This window comes from Doryrhamphus excisus, chromosome 1 (assembly GCF_030265055.1).
Source record: "Doryrhamphus excisus isolate RoL2022-K1 chromosome 1, RoL_Dexc_1.0, whole genome shotgun sequence".
In the NCBI taxonomy this organism is placed as follows: Eukaryota; Metazoa; Chordata; class Actinopteri; order Syngnathiformes; family Syngnathidae; genus Doryrhamphus; species Doryrhamphus excisus.
The window spans coordinates 13,124,385-13,137,789 of NC_080466.1; the positions used below are offsets into that span (position 1 = coordinate 13,124,385).

At 42.1% G+C, this 13,405-nt stretch overlaps 1 protein-coding gene across 10 annotated transcripts in view; it reads left to right on the forward strand.

The window, feature by feature from the left end:
* Nucleotides 1-13,405, forward strand: part of LOC131125153 (sodium channel and clathrin linker 1-like) — an 18,978-nt gene continuing 5,573 nt past the window's right edge. For 4 of the 10 annotated variants that reach the window (XM_058066423.1, XM_058066433.1, XM_058066441.1 and 1 more), the window contains exons 1-11: nucleotides 807-1,155; nucleotides 4,086-4,141; nucleotides 4,320-4,446; nucleotides 4,711-4,818; nucleotides 7,072-7,142; nucleotides 7,805-7,895; nucleotides 10,969-11,060; nucleotides 11,187-11,364; nucleotides 11,962-12,060; nucleotides 12,289-12,360; nucleotides 12,434-12,508. In XM_058066423.1, coding sequence (XP_057922406.1) covers nucleotides 4,092-4,141; nucleotides 4,320-4,446; nucleotides 4,711-4,818; nucleotides 7,072-7,142; nucleotides 7,805-7,895; nucleotides 10,969-11,060; nucleotides 11,187-11,364; nucleotides 11,962-12,060; nucleotides 12,289-12,360; nucleotides 12,434-12,508 — 963 coding nt within the window. In that variant the 5' untranslated portion in view covers nucleotides 807-1,155; nucleotides 4,086-4,091. Of the gene's footprint in view, nucleotides 313-796; nucleotides 1,156-1,293; nucleotides 1,526-4,085; nucleotides 4,142-4,319; nucleotides 4,447-4,698; nucleotides 4,819-7,071; nucleotides 7,143-7,804; nucleotides 7,896-10,968; nucleotides 11,061-11,186; nucleotides 11,365-11,961; nucleotides 12,061-12,288; nucleotides 12,361-12,433; nucleotides 12,509-13,405 lie in introns of those variants that run through there. The other 6 variants (XR_009128982.1, XR_009128986.1, XR_009128981.1 and 3 more) reach the window with 6 other exon arrangements.

A 13,405-nucleotide genomic window follows, 5' to 3' on the forward strand; every position in this document is an offset into this window, starting at 1 on the left:
GAAGTATTTGAATAGTAGCCAATAATAGCTTTACTTTATTTTCTACTATTATACCAAGTGTATGTGATAAGATTCAGTCGTTATATTATTGACTTGATACTGTATTGATATATTTTTGTCTTTTATTTCAATCTTCAATACTGCAAGTCACGAAGAGAAGCTACGACTTATTTTTGGATATTGTTAAATATTTTTCTTGGATTGATTTTATATCTTATTATATATTATGTTATTATGATATTACTATAGTACAGGACAATAATAGTAAATATTACAGTAAAAGAGCAGGGCAGTGGCCGTTGACCAGACAAGGTAATTACTTTTATCTTATTTGAATCGTTTTGTGTATTGGCATTTACAAGCCTGTTGTGTATTATTACAGCTGTAACACAATATCGGAATGCCATTATCTACAGTATACATGTATCTATATGTCTCGTATGTCTACATTATCTACAATGTGTCTGGTGTGGGTGGGTGGAGTACATAACTTTGGACACCAGGTGGTGCCCCAAACTACGACAATTCTGTGATCATGATCACAATAAAACACACGACGAAGAATATTTTTAGGCAACACAATTATTTGTGAATATTTAAATACAACAAAATTACAATATCAAGAAATATTCATGCAAATATTGCCTTTATTGCCAACAATTGCTTGAACTCTTCTTCAAATCCTTCTAGTCATCCCGTCCAACAACTTGTTCCCTGACTTCATAGACTCCATATACCATTTAACAGTATCAGCAATATCAACAACACAACAAACACAACACAACACAACTCATATTTATGAAAATCACCAAGAGACGACAACAAAAAAATGTAGCCCTTGAAATGGCGACATCAATCCCGTTCCGATACTACCAATATTGAATCGATCCGCCCACCCCATCGTGATTTCACAGGCTGGTCTTTAATTGATGTAACAAAGAGCAGTGAAAAACAACCAAGTGGATGGGAATCTGCTTTATGTATCCGCATTATGTATTTATTTTAGATATTATATATGTCATGGAGAACATGTAGTGAAAACACTGGTTGACAAACTGAAGTGTAACGTGCGGGCGATAGGACCTATGTGGACGCTGATGTCATTGTTTCTCTTTCAAGAAAAAGCAAACTTCGTTTCTAACATATCATGAAAGTGTAAGTCCCGTCAGTACTGTATTTCTTTATCAACCAACTTGTCCTGTGTGTATGTAAGGGGAAGTACCCTAGCTAGTAGTCAAGCTGGCTAGAAATTAAAGTGTTTAGCCATAGCTACTACTAGCAATGTTACAAAACCCGTATTTTACGTCCTCTGTTAGGAAAGTTCGTGGGGGCGTCCTTAAAAATGATTTCATGTGATATAGAATGTATTTTCATTGGTATACATGATAGGTAGACTACTCTTTTTATTTAGTATTTGACTATTGGACTACATAAAGGCGAAATAGTGCTTGGAAAGTTAAGGGTAACCTATACGTCTTTCAAACTCGTGGATCGGAGCTTCAGGACAAGATAACAGATTTATAGGGTATGAATCCACTCTGATATCTGTCTGTAGACCAACTTTCATTCAAATCTGGTTGTACGAAATATGTTTTTTTTAACCGGAATTGCGACATGTGGCGTTTGCATTGTTGTCCTACTTTCAATATTGATGCTTTGTATGTAAATGTACAAGTATTTAGAAATCCATCCTTTTGATGCCGTTTTACTGGAATAAAAGCATGCCTAAAAATGCCCATATATAGTATGACCATATAATATAACTCCTACCGTATATAGAAAGATCAGGACTGCTAAAGTGTTTATTTATAGATGGAAGACATTAGAGCAGGAGCCCACAGGGGTCAGGGTAGCCGGAAAGCTAACAAATTCCCATGTATACAGCATTTAGTACAAGGGTCACTGTCTAGAAAAATGGACATCTGCCGATCCTGCTCTGGTGGGTGTGGTCATGAGGGCCGTGAAAAGGCACTGAAAATTCGAGCCAGATTAGCTCCACCTTCTAACAAAATGAAACATATTGAAATTCAATCAGCATGTTGTATTGTGTGATAAATAAGCAAAGACAGACATTTCTGGTGGTGGCCTACCCCCGGCAGATACCAAAATATGACAAGAAAAGTTTGAGCTGGATCAGCTTTGTGACTAACAAATTGAAACCGATGCTAAATTGTTCAGTACTGCAAACTCTTTCAGAAATCACTAACGCCAGATAATTTTTGTGGTGGGATGGCCGCGCCAGACACTTTGAAAGGGCCACACCCTCGGAGCTGACCTAGATTAGCTTGTGGGCTAACAACGTAAAACCACTTGCAGAATGTTATCTATGATGATTTCTATCTCAAATAACCATTGCCAGACATTTCATATGGTGGGGTACCCCTGCCGGATGCATTGTATAGGCCCCGCCCTTGGATGACCCAGATCAGCTATTCACCTGACAACATAAAACCACTTGCAAAACGTTAATGTTAATGCTTATCCCAAATGACCATTGCCAGACATTTCGTATGGTGGGGAAGCTCAGTTTCCGTTACTGGCTCTGTCTGTAATTCCTCAAGTTCATTCAACAGGGCTGACTTTGGAGTTTTGATGTGTGCGCCATCACTGTGTGCAAGTGCCAAAGGATGGGTGATGATTGGGAATGCTAGAACTTTCTTTAGTAGTCTTCCCTGCAATGACCACAACCATTCGAATGAATGTGTTTTGACCTATGTATACAGAGGTTAACAAATCTTTAAGGTATTTAACTTATTTTGTCGCATTTCAGGATGACCCATTGGCAAATGTCAAACGAGTTGACTGTGCTTTGTTGCCACCTTGTCAACGTACTCTTCAGATGAAGGTTAAGAGGTCGCAATATGTCACAATATTGTGGATCCAAGCAACAACCGCACATCCTGGGAATGGATTATCACCAACAGACTATGGCTGGGCTGAAAGCAACAGCCTTATCATACCTATATGGTTCCAAGGATCCACAACACCAGATGCTCTCTTTGATGAAGAATGCGCCGACAGAGACAGCGATGAAACTATCATCGTTGGAGAGGAGGCTGATCCTGACGTCGCCGAGGGTGAAGAACCGATTGATTCAGATGAGGCATGGAGTGAAGATTCTGATTTGGAGGACGATGAAGGCTTTGAATAATTATAATCAATGTAGAAATTCACAAGCTCATGACTGTAACAGTATTATTAGCCCCATTGATCTTGACATGGTTAATATTTTGCAAGTGGTCATATTTTGTAAGGTGGAATGGCTAGCCTAGCTGATCTAGGTCATCCAAGGGCAAGGCCATTTACATTGCATTACATTGCATCTGGCAGGGGTACCCCACCATACGAAATGTCTGGCAATGGTCATTTGGGATAAGCATTAACATGGTTAACGTTTTGCAAGTGGTTTTATGTTGTCAGGTGAATAGCTGATCTGGGTCATCCAAGGGCGGGGCCTATACAATGCATCCGGCAGGGGTACCCCACCATATGAAATGTCTGGCAATGGTTATTTGAGATAGAAATCATCATAGATAACATTCTGCAAGTGGTTTTACGTTGTTAGCCCACAAGCTAATCTAGGTCAGCTCCGAGGGTGTGGCCCTTTCAAAGTGTCTGGCGCGGCCATCCCACCACAAAAATTATCTGGCGTTAGTGATTTCTGAAAGAGTTTGCAGTACTGAACAATTTAGCATCGGTTTCAATTTGTTAGTCACAAAGCTGATCCAGCTCAAACTTTTCTTGTCATATTTTGGTATCTGCCGGGGGTAGGCCACCACCAGAAATGTCTGTCTTTGCTTATTTATCACACAATACAACATGCTGATTGAATTTCAATATGTTTCATTTTGTTAGAAGGTGGAGCTAATCTGGCTCGAATTTTCAGTGCCTTTTCACGGCCCTCATGACCACACCCACCAGAGCAGGATCGGCAGATGTCCATTTTTCTAGACAGTGACCCTTGTACTAAATGCTGTATACATGGGAATTTGTTAGCTTTCCGGCTACCCTGACCCCTGTGGGCTCCTGGTCTACATCTTAAGTAGTGTTTGTTTAAATACCGTACTATTTATTTATGTATCCAGGTGGCCATGGCCGATGTCAAAGTGAAATTGGAAAGTCACGTGGAGGAGGATGAATGGTACATAACATTTTTATTACATTTATTACATTTTAATTACATATTTGTATTGATATTTTTAGTATTGAATGTGACCACTACAGAGTGACTACAGGAAATCAACACAAATTCATGCTTGACACTCTCATCTATTGTTGGTTATTTTCAATACTGTACTAGACACCCATCCTCTTTGCAGGCTGCTTGGAGGAGTGATGGATTCAGTGGTGAATCCGCTTCAGTTGAGTTTGGGAGGGGATTACAGCACAGTGGATGAGGATGATGTCATCAACAACTATGAGACTAAAGTTCAGCTCATTAAAGAGGTCTGCATGTGTTAATATGCAATTCCCATCATGCCAATCAGTGCATGCATGGCATTGGGCTTCAAACTATGCTGTTTACTGTGTGGAAGAAATTGGTGTGGCATCACAAAGCACAGACTATTTTTGTTAACGCTGCACATGAACGTGTCTGCATTCCTGAACAGCCCATTTGTGACCCATCCAATGCCATGGGAACCTTGTTGAGTGTTCTTTGACAAGAACAAGTATGAATGTCTTTTAAATGTTTATTAGTATATTACATAGGAACGGATACAGGCCATGGAGTTGTGGCAGACAGCAACTTTGGAGCTTGACCGTCTCCAGGAGGCTTACGAGCATCTTTTCACTGTTGGGCTGAATCCCAATGTGAAGGTACAGTAGCTCACGGTTTCACGTCACCATGCGTACTTTTGATGAAAGACAAAAATCTCTTCACATTTGAAAAATTGTACTCATTGCTGGCCTAAATTGAGCATTTTCACTCTTGGTTCGAATTACAGCTTTATTTTAATATATATTAATGAATAGACCTAGCCTATTAGTAAAAAACTAAAAGATCCATATTTAAACATCCATCCATCCATTTTCTATACCGCTTATCCTCACCTGGGTCGTGGAAGTATACTGGAGCCTATCCCAGCTGACTTCGGGCGAATGGTGGGGTACACCCTGGACTGGTGGTTCATGTTTAAACACATTTTTGCATTCAAATGTGACATGCAATATTGTACACTGGTCACTAGGTGTCAGTAGATGACTCATATAAGCGGACTTGATATCCAAACAACAGGCCTTTATCACAGGTTTCGAATTATCCCACAGCAGGCACAATAATAATAAAAAAAAACATAGTAATCATAATAACACGGGCCACTTTTACGGCCGTAATTACCACAACAGGCACAATAATAATAAAAAACATAGTAATCATAATAATAACACGGGTGACTTTTATGGCCGTAATCTAGCTAAAACCCCAATATCACTTCCTGGCTACACATCCGGAACACATTTATTGCAATACACGAGCATGAGATTTATTCTATGCCTGAGTTCTGAAGATATTCTATGTATACAGAACGACTCCTACGCTGCAGAAATTCGCCAATCACGATGGAGGCTGGAACCAATTGACAGCGATAAATGAGGGACTACCCTATAAGACAGACTGAGAGCTACTTATGACATGACTGAGTCAAAATGATCTACCACCTACTAAAAATGCAATACACATTATAAATATATTGAGAATTATTTTTATATGAACAGTATATGCTGGTGTACCTTGTATTACTGCATTACTGCAACCTATATTGCACTATACAACTCTACATTTTTTTGTCATTACCTTACTCTGATGACTTGCACTGAATGGAATCAGCCAGGGATGCATCGTCCGGACAGTAGCTGGGATTTTAGTTCCTTCACTTTTCTCCTTCTCAGCTCGCTTTTCGGAGGCAACTCGGTGTCATAGTTTTTATGAACAGTCCGAAAATGGCACTCCAAATTTCCCTTCTTTAGTAGAGCAATTGCAGACTGACAGATTAGGGAAACGCACTTCGAGAATGACATTGTGAAAAAGAAGTCCTCCGCCCACTCTGTATGGTAGTGGTAGGTCTTGAAGCTTTTTACTTGGTCCAGCTTTTCCACTCATTTTTATCCCCTTTCTTACTCACTAGCTTGATCGAGTTTTGCAGTACTTAGCGCAGTTGTATGCACATGCGCAGTGACGCATGTGTCAGAGAAAGGTCAGGTCAGATGTCATTGTTAGGACGGATGATGGGCTGACGTCGCCTTTTTTTTTCGATGCCATGCGATCCCCCACAATGCCTTTGCGATTGACCAGTCAATCGCAATGGACGTAATGGGCACCCCTACTATAAGGCATTCAGAAGGCGCATTCAAAGATGTTGTGATGATATGCAGTATCATACAGTAGACATACTAAAAGAAAAAAAGCCATTTAAGACATAAATAAGCCTGTGTGTGTTGCTGTAAATATGTTCCGGCGACAGGAAGTGACCGTGGGTGTTCAGAGTTTAGTTTTAGCTTGGCGTGGGTTACGGCTGTAACAGTGGCTCATGTTATGGATTGTGCTGTTCAAATCTGAAATGAAAGCCTGTTTTCCGCCCATCAAGTCTGGTGCTTGTGTGTCTCACCAAATATTAGTGGTGAGAGTGATGACTATAAAAAACTACAGTACACATCATCTTTGAATGCGTCCTCTGAATGCCTTATACTTGTATTTTACCTCATTTAGCCATTTTTATGCTTGAAAATACTTAATTTAGGCCAAAAAGATGTAAAATGTGCATATTTTCTGACTAAGGCTAGATGGTATTCAACCACAAATCTGCATGATTTCTTCATTTACATGAACATGCATTTACATAAATACATTTTGAAAACCTGTTATAGTCAAGAAATTAAAAGCGTGAAGTGGGGAGGGTATACAGTAATTAAAATGATCTGCACTTGGTGACTGTGTCACCGTGTAGTCCATATAGTCCATCTAAGCGCCTTGCAACTCTGAACTGATCATACTGTACAAAGTTGATGTTTGGAATCAAATGTTTATGCAATCATCCGCACTAATAACAGTTGTGCGGCTCATGTCTCTCACAGACCAATTCTAATTTGTTGAAGACAACGGCTGAGCAAAGCACAGAAGTGGAAGAGCTCCGTAGTCAGCTCAGGTAAATAACTACGGATTCACAATAGCTGCACTTTCAGTAGGCTCCATTCCAGGAAAACAGCAGTATTCTCCACGGGCGCCGCTGGGTTGGTTAGGAATGCATGTGCTACCTCCAGTAGCCTCGGCAATTAATTCAATATTTGAAGAGCGCTTATAAGGACTCGTATCTGGCTCACTTTCCTTACCTACCTTTCAGAGTATTTGGTTTGTATTGAATATCATTTAAATATATACAGTATATGTGCTTGCACATATGCACATCAGTGTAGTTATTTTGGGAAACACTTGAATAGTGCAGTGTTTCCCATACATTTGGCACAGCCTGTTCTCCCTCGCTCATACACAATACATGATTACTGGACTGTGCAGCTTGTCATCCCAGCAGTAGATGACATTATCACTCTGCTTCTTAACACGCCTCATACACACTTACCACACCTGCCGTGTTCATCAGTATGGTGTGATATTAGATGTACAATGATGTGTACATTACCTTTAAAATTCGGGATACAAATAGTTTTTGTCAAGCCCATGCTAACACGTTCTGCTGCCCTGTTCTCGGGAAGTCAGACAGACACACACTAAGGAAATAAGACCATGATAATCACTAAAAGTAGTTATTGCCAACATATATAAGATAGTTATCTGTCGCTTGTGTTGTAGAACAACCAAGGCTGATCTGAGAACTGCTGTCGCCAAAGCTGATGAAATGACACGGCAGCTGCAGTTGGCTCAACAGCAGCTAAAGAGACAGGTAAGTACAACCTGCTGCCTGGTCCAGTCGGCCCCGCATTCTACCCGATCTCGCAATAGGATGTCAAAAGTATGGAAGTACTTTACACTTAAAGGTAACGATTTAAAGGTGGTCTTTTTTCGCTCCTTGTTTGCAATGATTAACCCCGTCATTCATCCAAACCACCATGTAACTTGTGCTCCTCCTCGCACACAGAACGCACTCAACACACACACACTCCTGAGCAGACAAACACGCACGGCGTGAGGGTGGTGGTGGAAAAGCAAGAGGGAAAGATAAAGTGTTCTGGCAGGAACACACATACAGCTGCTCTTATTCTTTTTTAATTTTATGGTTATATTTTTATTCAGATTGTGTTTTTTGTGTGTTTTTTTACTTATTGAAAAAGTTTAATTTATGATTTTTGTTATTATAGGATTCCATTGGGCACTTTATTGTTGTTTATTGTTGTATTGTTCAATACAATGCATTTTTGAACTTGTTAAGAAAAATATCATGGAGATAAATTTGCATTAATTATAGGTGGGCTGCACGGCGGTTAGCGTGTCACGATTGGGCTTCACCCCCTTAGGACAGCTCACTTAGTTTTCCTCTGTTCCTGGTTCATGCCCTTATTTTGTATTCACTTCCTGTGTTGCTCTGTTCTGTTTTCAGTTGCTTTCCATTATCTCCTGCACCTGTTTCCCATTTTCTGTGATGCCTATTTAGTTCAGGTGCGCGCTCCTTTAGTTGTTGGGTCATTGTCGTTTTTATGTTGGACATGCTAGTGAGTGGTGCTGCTGCTTAGCATCTGCAATAAAAAAAATTTTACCTGCAATTGGGTCCTCACCTCTGCATCCTGGGGTCGCTACACTACACGACCATGCCCGCACGTGACAGAATGACGCAACAAGACGACAACCTCATGGAGATGGACTTCTGGACCCTGTAGATCTTCAAGGCGATGGAGGAGGAGTGTGCGCAATTCACTCCAGAGGAGCTTGAGGACATGGTGTGGGGTCCGTTCCCTTCCTGTGCCCAAGCCGCGCAGCCCCAAGGGTTCCCAAGACTCGGCTCCCGTGCCAAGCTGTGTGGCATCCCGGATTCCTCCCGTGCCCACGCCGCGCAGCCTCAGGGGTTCCCAAGACCCGGCTCCCATGCCCAGCGGCTTGACACCGCAGACCCCCCCCCCAGAGCCGAAACCACTTCTGAGGTCCCTTGTAGCCCCGGTCCGGGCAGCAGAGCAGGCAGAACTCAAAACCCTCCTCCAGGTCCACCTCCTCCCTTTCCTGGTTCTACATCCAGCGGCTTACGGCATCTGGAATCTGCCTTCGGAAGGGGGGGCTAGTATGACCTGCCGTGCGTCGGAGGACGCACCTCACACCCTGTCTGTGGAGTGTGGGGATGATGCCCCCTGCTGGTCGCCCGAGGAGGAATAGCCCGCCAGTCCTCCAGCACAAACGGTTCCTCTTCTCCACAGTCCAGCCAAGACCCAGGGCTCACTCCTCCTGTCCCGGTGACCGCTCTTCCGCGGCGGGATGCCACGCCTCCTGATCCGGCGTCCGCTCTTCCACGGCGGGACGCCACGCCTCCTGATCCGGCGTCCGCTCTTCCGCGGCGGGATGCCACGCCTCCTGATCTGGCGTCACCTCCTCCACGTCGAGCTGGCCTCCCTGGCCATGCCCACCGCCCTGGCTGCCCCCCAGAGGGGTCCATCCATGGCTTCCGCTGGGCCTGCCGTCCAGGGTGCCCTCCAGAGGAGCACCATCCCCTTCAAGCCACTCACTTCTCAGCCCGCACCCCTGCGTGGCCCTGTGACCCTGGCCGACCTCCAGAGAGGTCCGGCCAGCAACCCACCTCCAGTGTCCCCCCACCTCCCACCCCTCTTTGCCTTTGGACCTTTTGAACGTCAAGGATCCGTCCTTGGGGGGGATAGTATCAGGTTTGGGCTTCACCCCCTCGTGACAGTTTTCCTCTATTCCTCTGTTCCAGGTCCATGCCCTTATTTTGTATTCACTTCCTGTGTTGCTCTGTTCTGTTTTCCGTTGCTTTCCATTATCTCCTGCACCTTTTTTCCCATTTTTTCTGATGCCTATTTAGTTCAGGTGCGCGCTCCTTTAGTTGTTGGGTCATCGTCGTTTTTATGTTGGACATGCTAATAAGTGATGCTGCTGCTTAGCATCTGCAATAAATACATTTTTACCTGCAATTGGGTCCTCATCTCTGCATCCTGGGGTCGCTACACGACCATGCCCGAACGTGACATAGCGGTTAACAAAAAATGTTCTCCCCGCGCATGCGTGGGTTTCCTCCGGGTACTCCGGTTTCCTCCCACATTCCAAAAACATGCTAGGTTAATTGGCCACTCCAAATTGTCCAAAGGTATGAATGTGGGTGGGAATGGTTGTTTGTCTATATGTGCCCTGTGATTGGCTGGCCAGCAGTCCAGGGTGGACCCCGCCTCTTGTCCCGAGACAGCTGGGATAGGCTCCAGCACCCCCGCGACCCCCGTGACGATAAACGGTGGTAATTAAATGAATGAATGCTATATAGGTCAAATTATGGGGAGATAATCGAATCAAAAATCGGATTCAAAAATGAGTCGTTAGATTAAAAACTTTTCTAGATGAATCGATTACAAAAATAATCGTTGAACCCAGCTCAAGCTCCAACCAGTGTATACAGAATGAGAGTCAAGAGCGCATTCTTGCAGTGGGAATGAAGTTGGAACATCTGGTCTACTGCAAATACTTTTCAGATGCACTTGAACGCCACATTTTATGGACTCGCCATTACTGTGTGGCATCGTCACGCTGGAACACTGTTCTCACAATTCTCAAAATGTCCTCAGTAGGAGAAAGGGGTCTAGTTGAAGCCAGAGTCATTCATTGAAGAAGATGTATATCCTGAGAACCTTCTCTCTATTTTGTTTTTATACTGGTTGTGTTTCTATTTTTTAGTGACTGCTATTTCTTATGAATTGCTATTCTACATTCTACATAGTCACTGTGAAGCAAACGCTATACCAAGAATTTGTGATCAGATCGGGCTATTTCTTAAAGGCAATGCATAACAGTTTACTGTATGTGTTTAGGGGCAAGATGTAGCAGAGGCTCAGAGTCAAGAGGAAGCCTCACAGAGACAAATCCAACAGCTTCAGACAGCCATCAGCCAGCAAGAGGACAGGTAGGTGACTGACCAGAAAAAATGCATTTTACCTCAAATATCTTTACTGTTGAATTGTGTATGAAATGTATGGGGAGGTCAGTTTGGAATTTTTCTCAGCAGCATTTGATATTTACATCCACTCAGGACAAAAGCTGCATCTCAGGAGGCAGAGAATGTACAGAAAGCGCAAACTATGTGGGAGAAAACATCGGGGAACCTGAAGGCCCGTTGTGCTACTTTAGAAAAGGAGAAGTATGAGGCTGTGGACAAAGTCAGAGAGTGTGTGCAGATGGCTGAGGAGGCAGCATTGCAGAGGGATGAGGTACCTGGCTTTGCTTTTAGCATTGCTGTAGGATACATGCGGCTCTGCAGCTCCAACTCATCAATACAACACAATACAATCTACTGACAAGCTTCAAGAAAAGTGACAAAACATACTATCAAAGAATTCTTCTCACAAGCTTCAAGAAAAGTGACAAAACATACTATCAAAGAATTCTTCTCAAGTTGTGGCTATAATAGATGGTTATAATTTTTTATAAATTTTTTTCTCATTGAAATGAATACTTCTATAATTTATTATACAGTGGAAACTCTGTTAATGTGTTCCAGAAGGTCCGATTCTAACTGAAACTTACATGAGCCGAATAGAAACCATGTAAATCCAATTACTTTGTGTCAGGAAGTACACAAAACCTGCTTTTATAGTTATATAGTGAAAATATAGTTTTACATGCTTCAAACAGCCTAAAATGCATGGAAATTAAACCAAAGGGATAAATTAACATTTAAGGTTACTTTTGCCTTCAATGAGGATGTGATAGTTCCTAAAGACACAATATGGCAGCAAGATGATCATGGACATGGCCTTCCTTTACCTTTCTAATAAATATTTCCGTATCTCTTTGTTTTTTTTCAGGCTCTCTTAAGAACAACACAATTGACAGAGGAACTTGAGAAGACAAAGAGGAAGTTCCAACAAGCCATCCAGGATGCTGCTGTCTGTTCCCAGAAGGAGGTAGAAAATTATTACTTGGCTCTAGCACAAGAAATGCAGATCCTAATATGCTCCTAAAATAAAAGCCAGAATTTACATGGTGCGCGTCTTAAGAAGGTTCTAAGTAGAGCTTCAAAATGCAAAAAGAAGAAATGTGAGATTAAAAAAAAGTCTGAGCAAGCAACCTATGGTAAGTAATTAAATGAATGAGTGGGAAACAGTTACAGAACTCTACCCCTTATTCCACAGGTAACTGAAATGCGAGAGCAGTGCAACACTGAAATACAAAGTATGGCTGAGGAATTGTCTGTGTTGCAACTGGTAAGCTTTCATTTGACATCTGTGTTTTCCAGCCAGTCTTGTCTCCAACTAAAAGGGGTCATTCTGTCTGCAGGAGTGTGCCGACAAACAGTCTCAAATTGAAAGGTCCAAGCAGGAAAGAAGAACTTTGGAAGAGGAACTTGAAAAGGTATCTATGAAAGGATGTATCAATAAGCTCAAGTAGCACTAAACCATCATGGTATGAAGTCTTTTTGTTGTCCTCTTATTCGTGATGAAGCGTTTATATCTATTATACTGTATAGCAGATAATACGTAAAGGATCCCTGACAGGATAGATCAACTTTGCTTAAATATGTTGCTTAAGTATTGTTTAGAATTATGTTGTACATTGATCAATGTTTGAAAGCCAATGATAAATTTACAAAAATCCTCATGCAGCCCCCACCCCCACAGTAAACATGCTGTATAACGCTGTGGAAATATTTTTATATTACATGTATAATGCTTTACAGCCTTACTAGTAGTATTCAGGAACACAATACATTTGTCTTAAACCTTTCTCTTTTGAAAAAGAAAACAGACTTACAGTATTGCTCAGATAAAGTAGTGTGAACATTAGGGTTGAGCGACTACACCACCATTTGTATCTGTATCTGTATCTGTTCACCCATATAAAACCTCGTTAAGTGGAGGCTGTGTGACCAATACAACACCAGTGCTTTTTTTAAGATGCCGCTGAGCTCCTCTCTGACCGGCCCTTGTAGAGTCTGTCTCGGTAGAGGCGGTTCTTGTGTGTGACTGACCAATCACAGAGCGTGAAGAGTGAATACATAATGAGCATTTTCTTTAAACACGAATACGGATAATGACGAAATGTACTTGTATCTGGCAAAAATGCATTATCCATAACGTATCATCTCTGATGAACATCCAGCAGCAACACAACCTCTTGGCATGACTACTATTTTGATAAAAAAAAATACACTGAACCAAGTTGACTATCTACCTTGAGAAGCGTTTGTTTACTCTGCTGAGAGGTGTCACCCCGATGATGTCTCTTTCAGAAATAAGACTGAACAGCGAG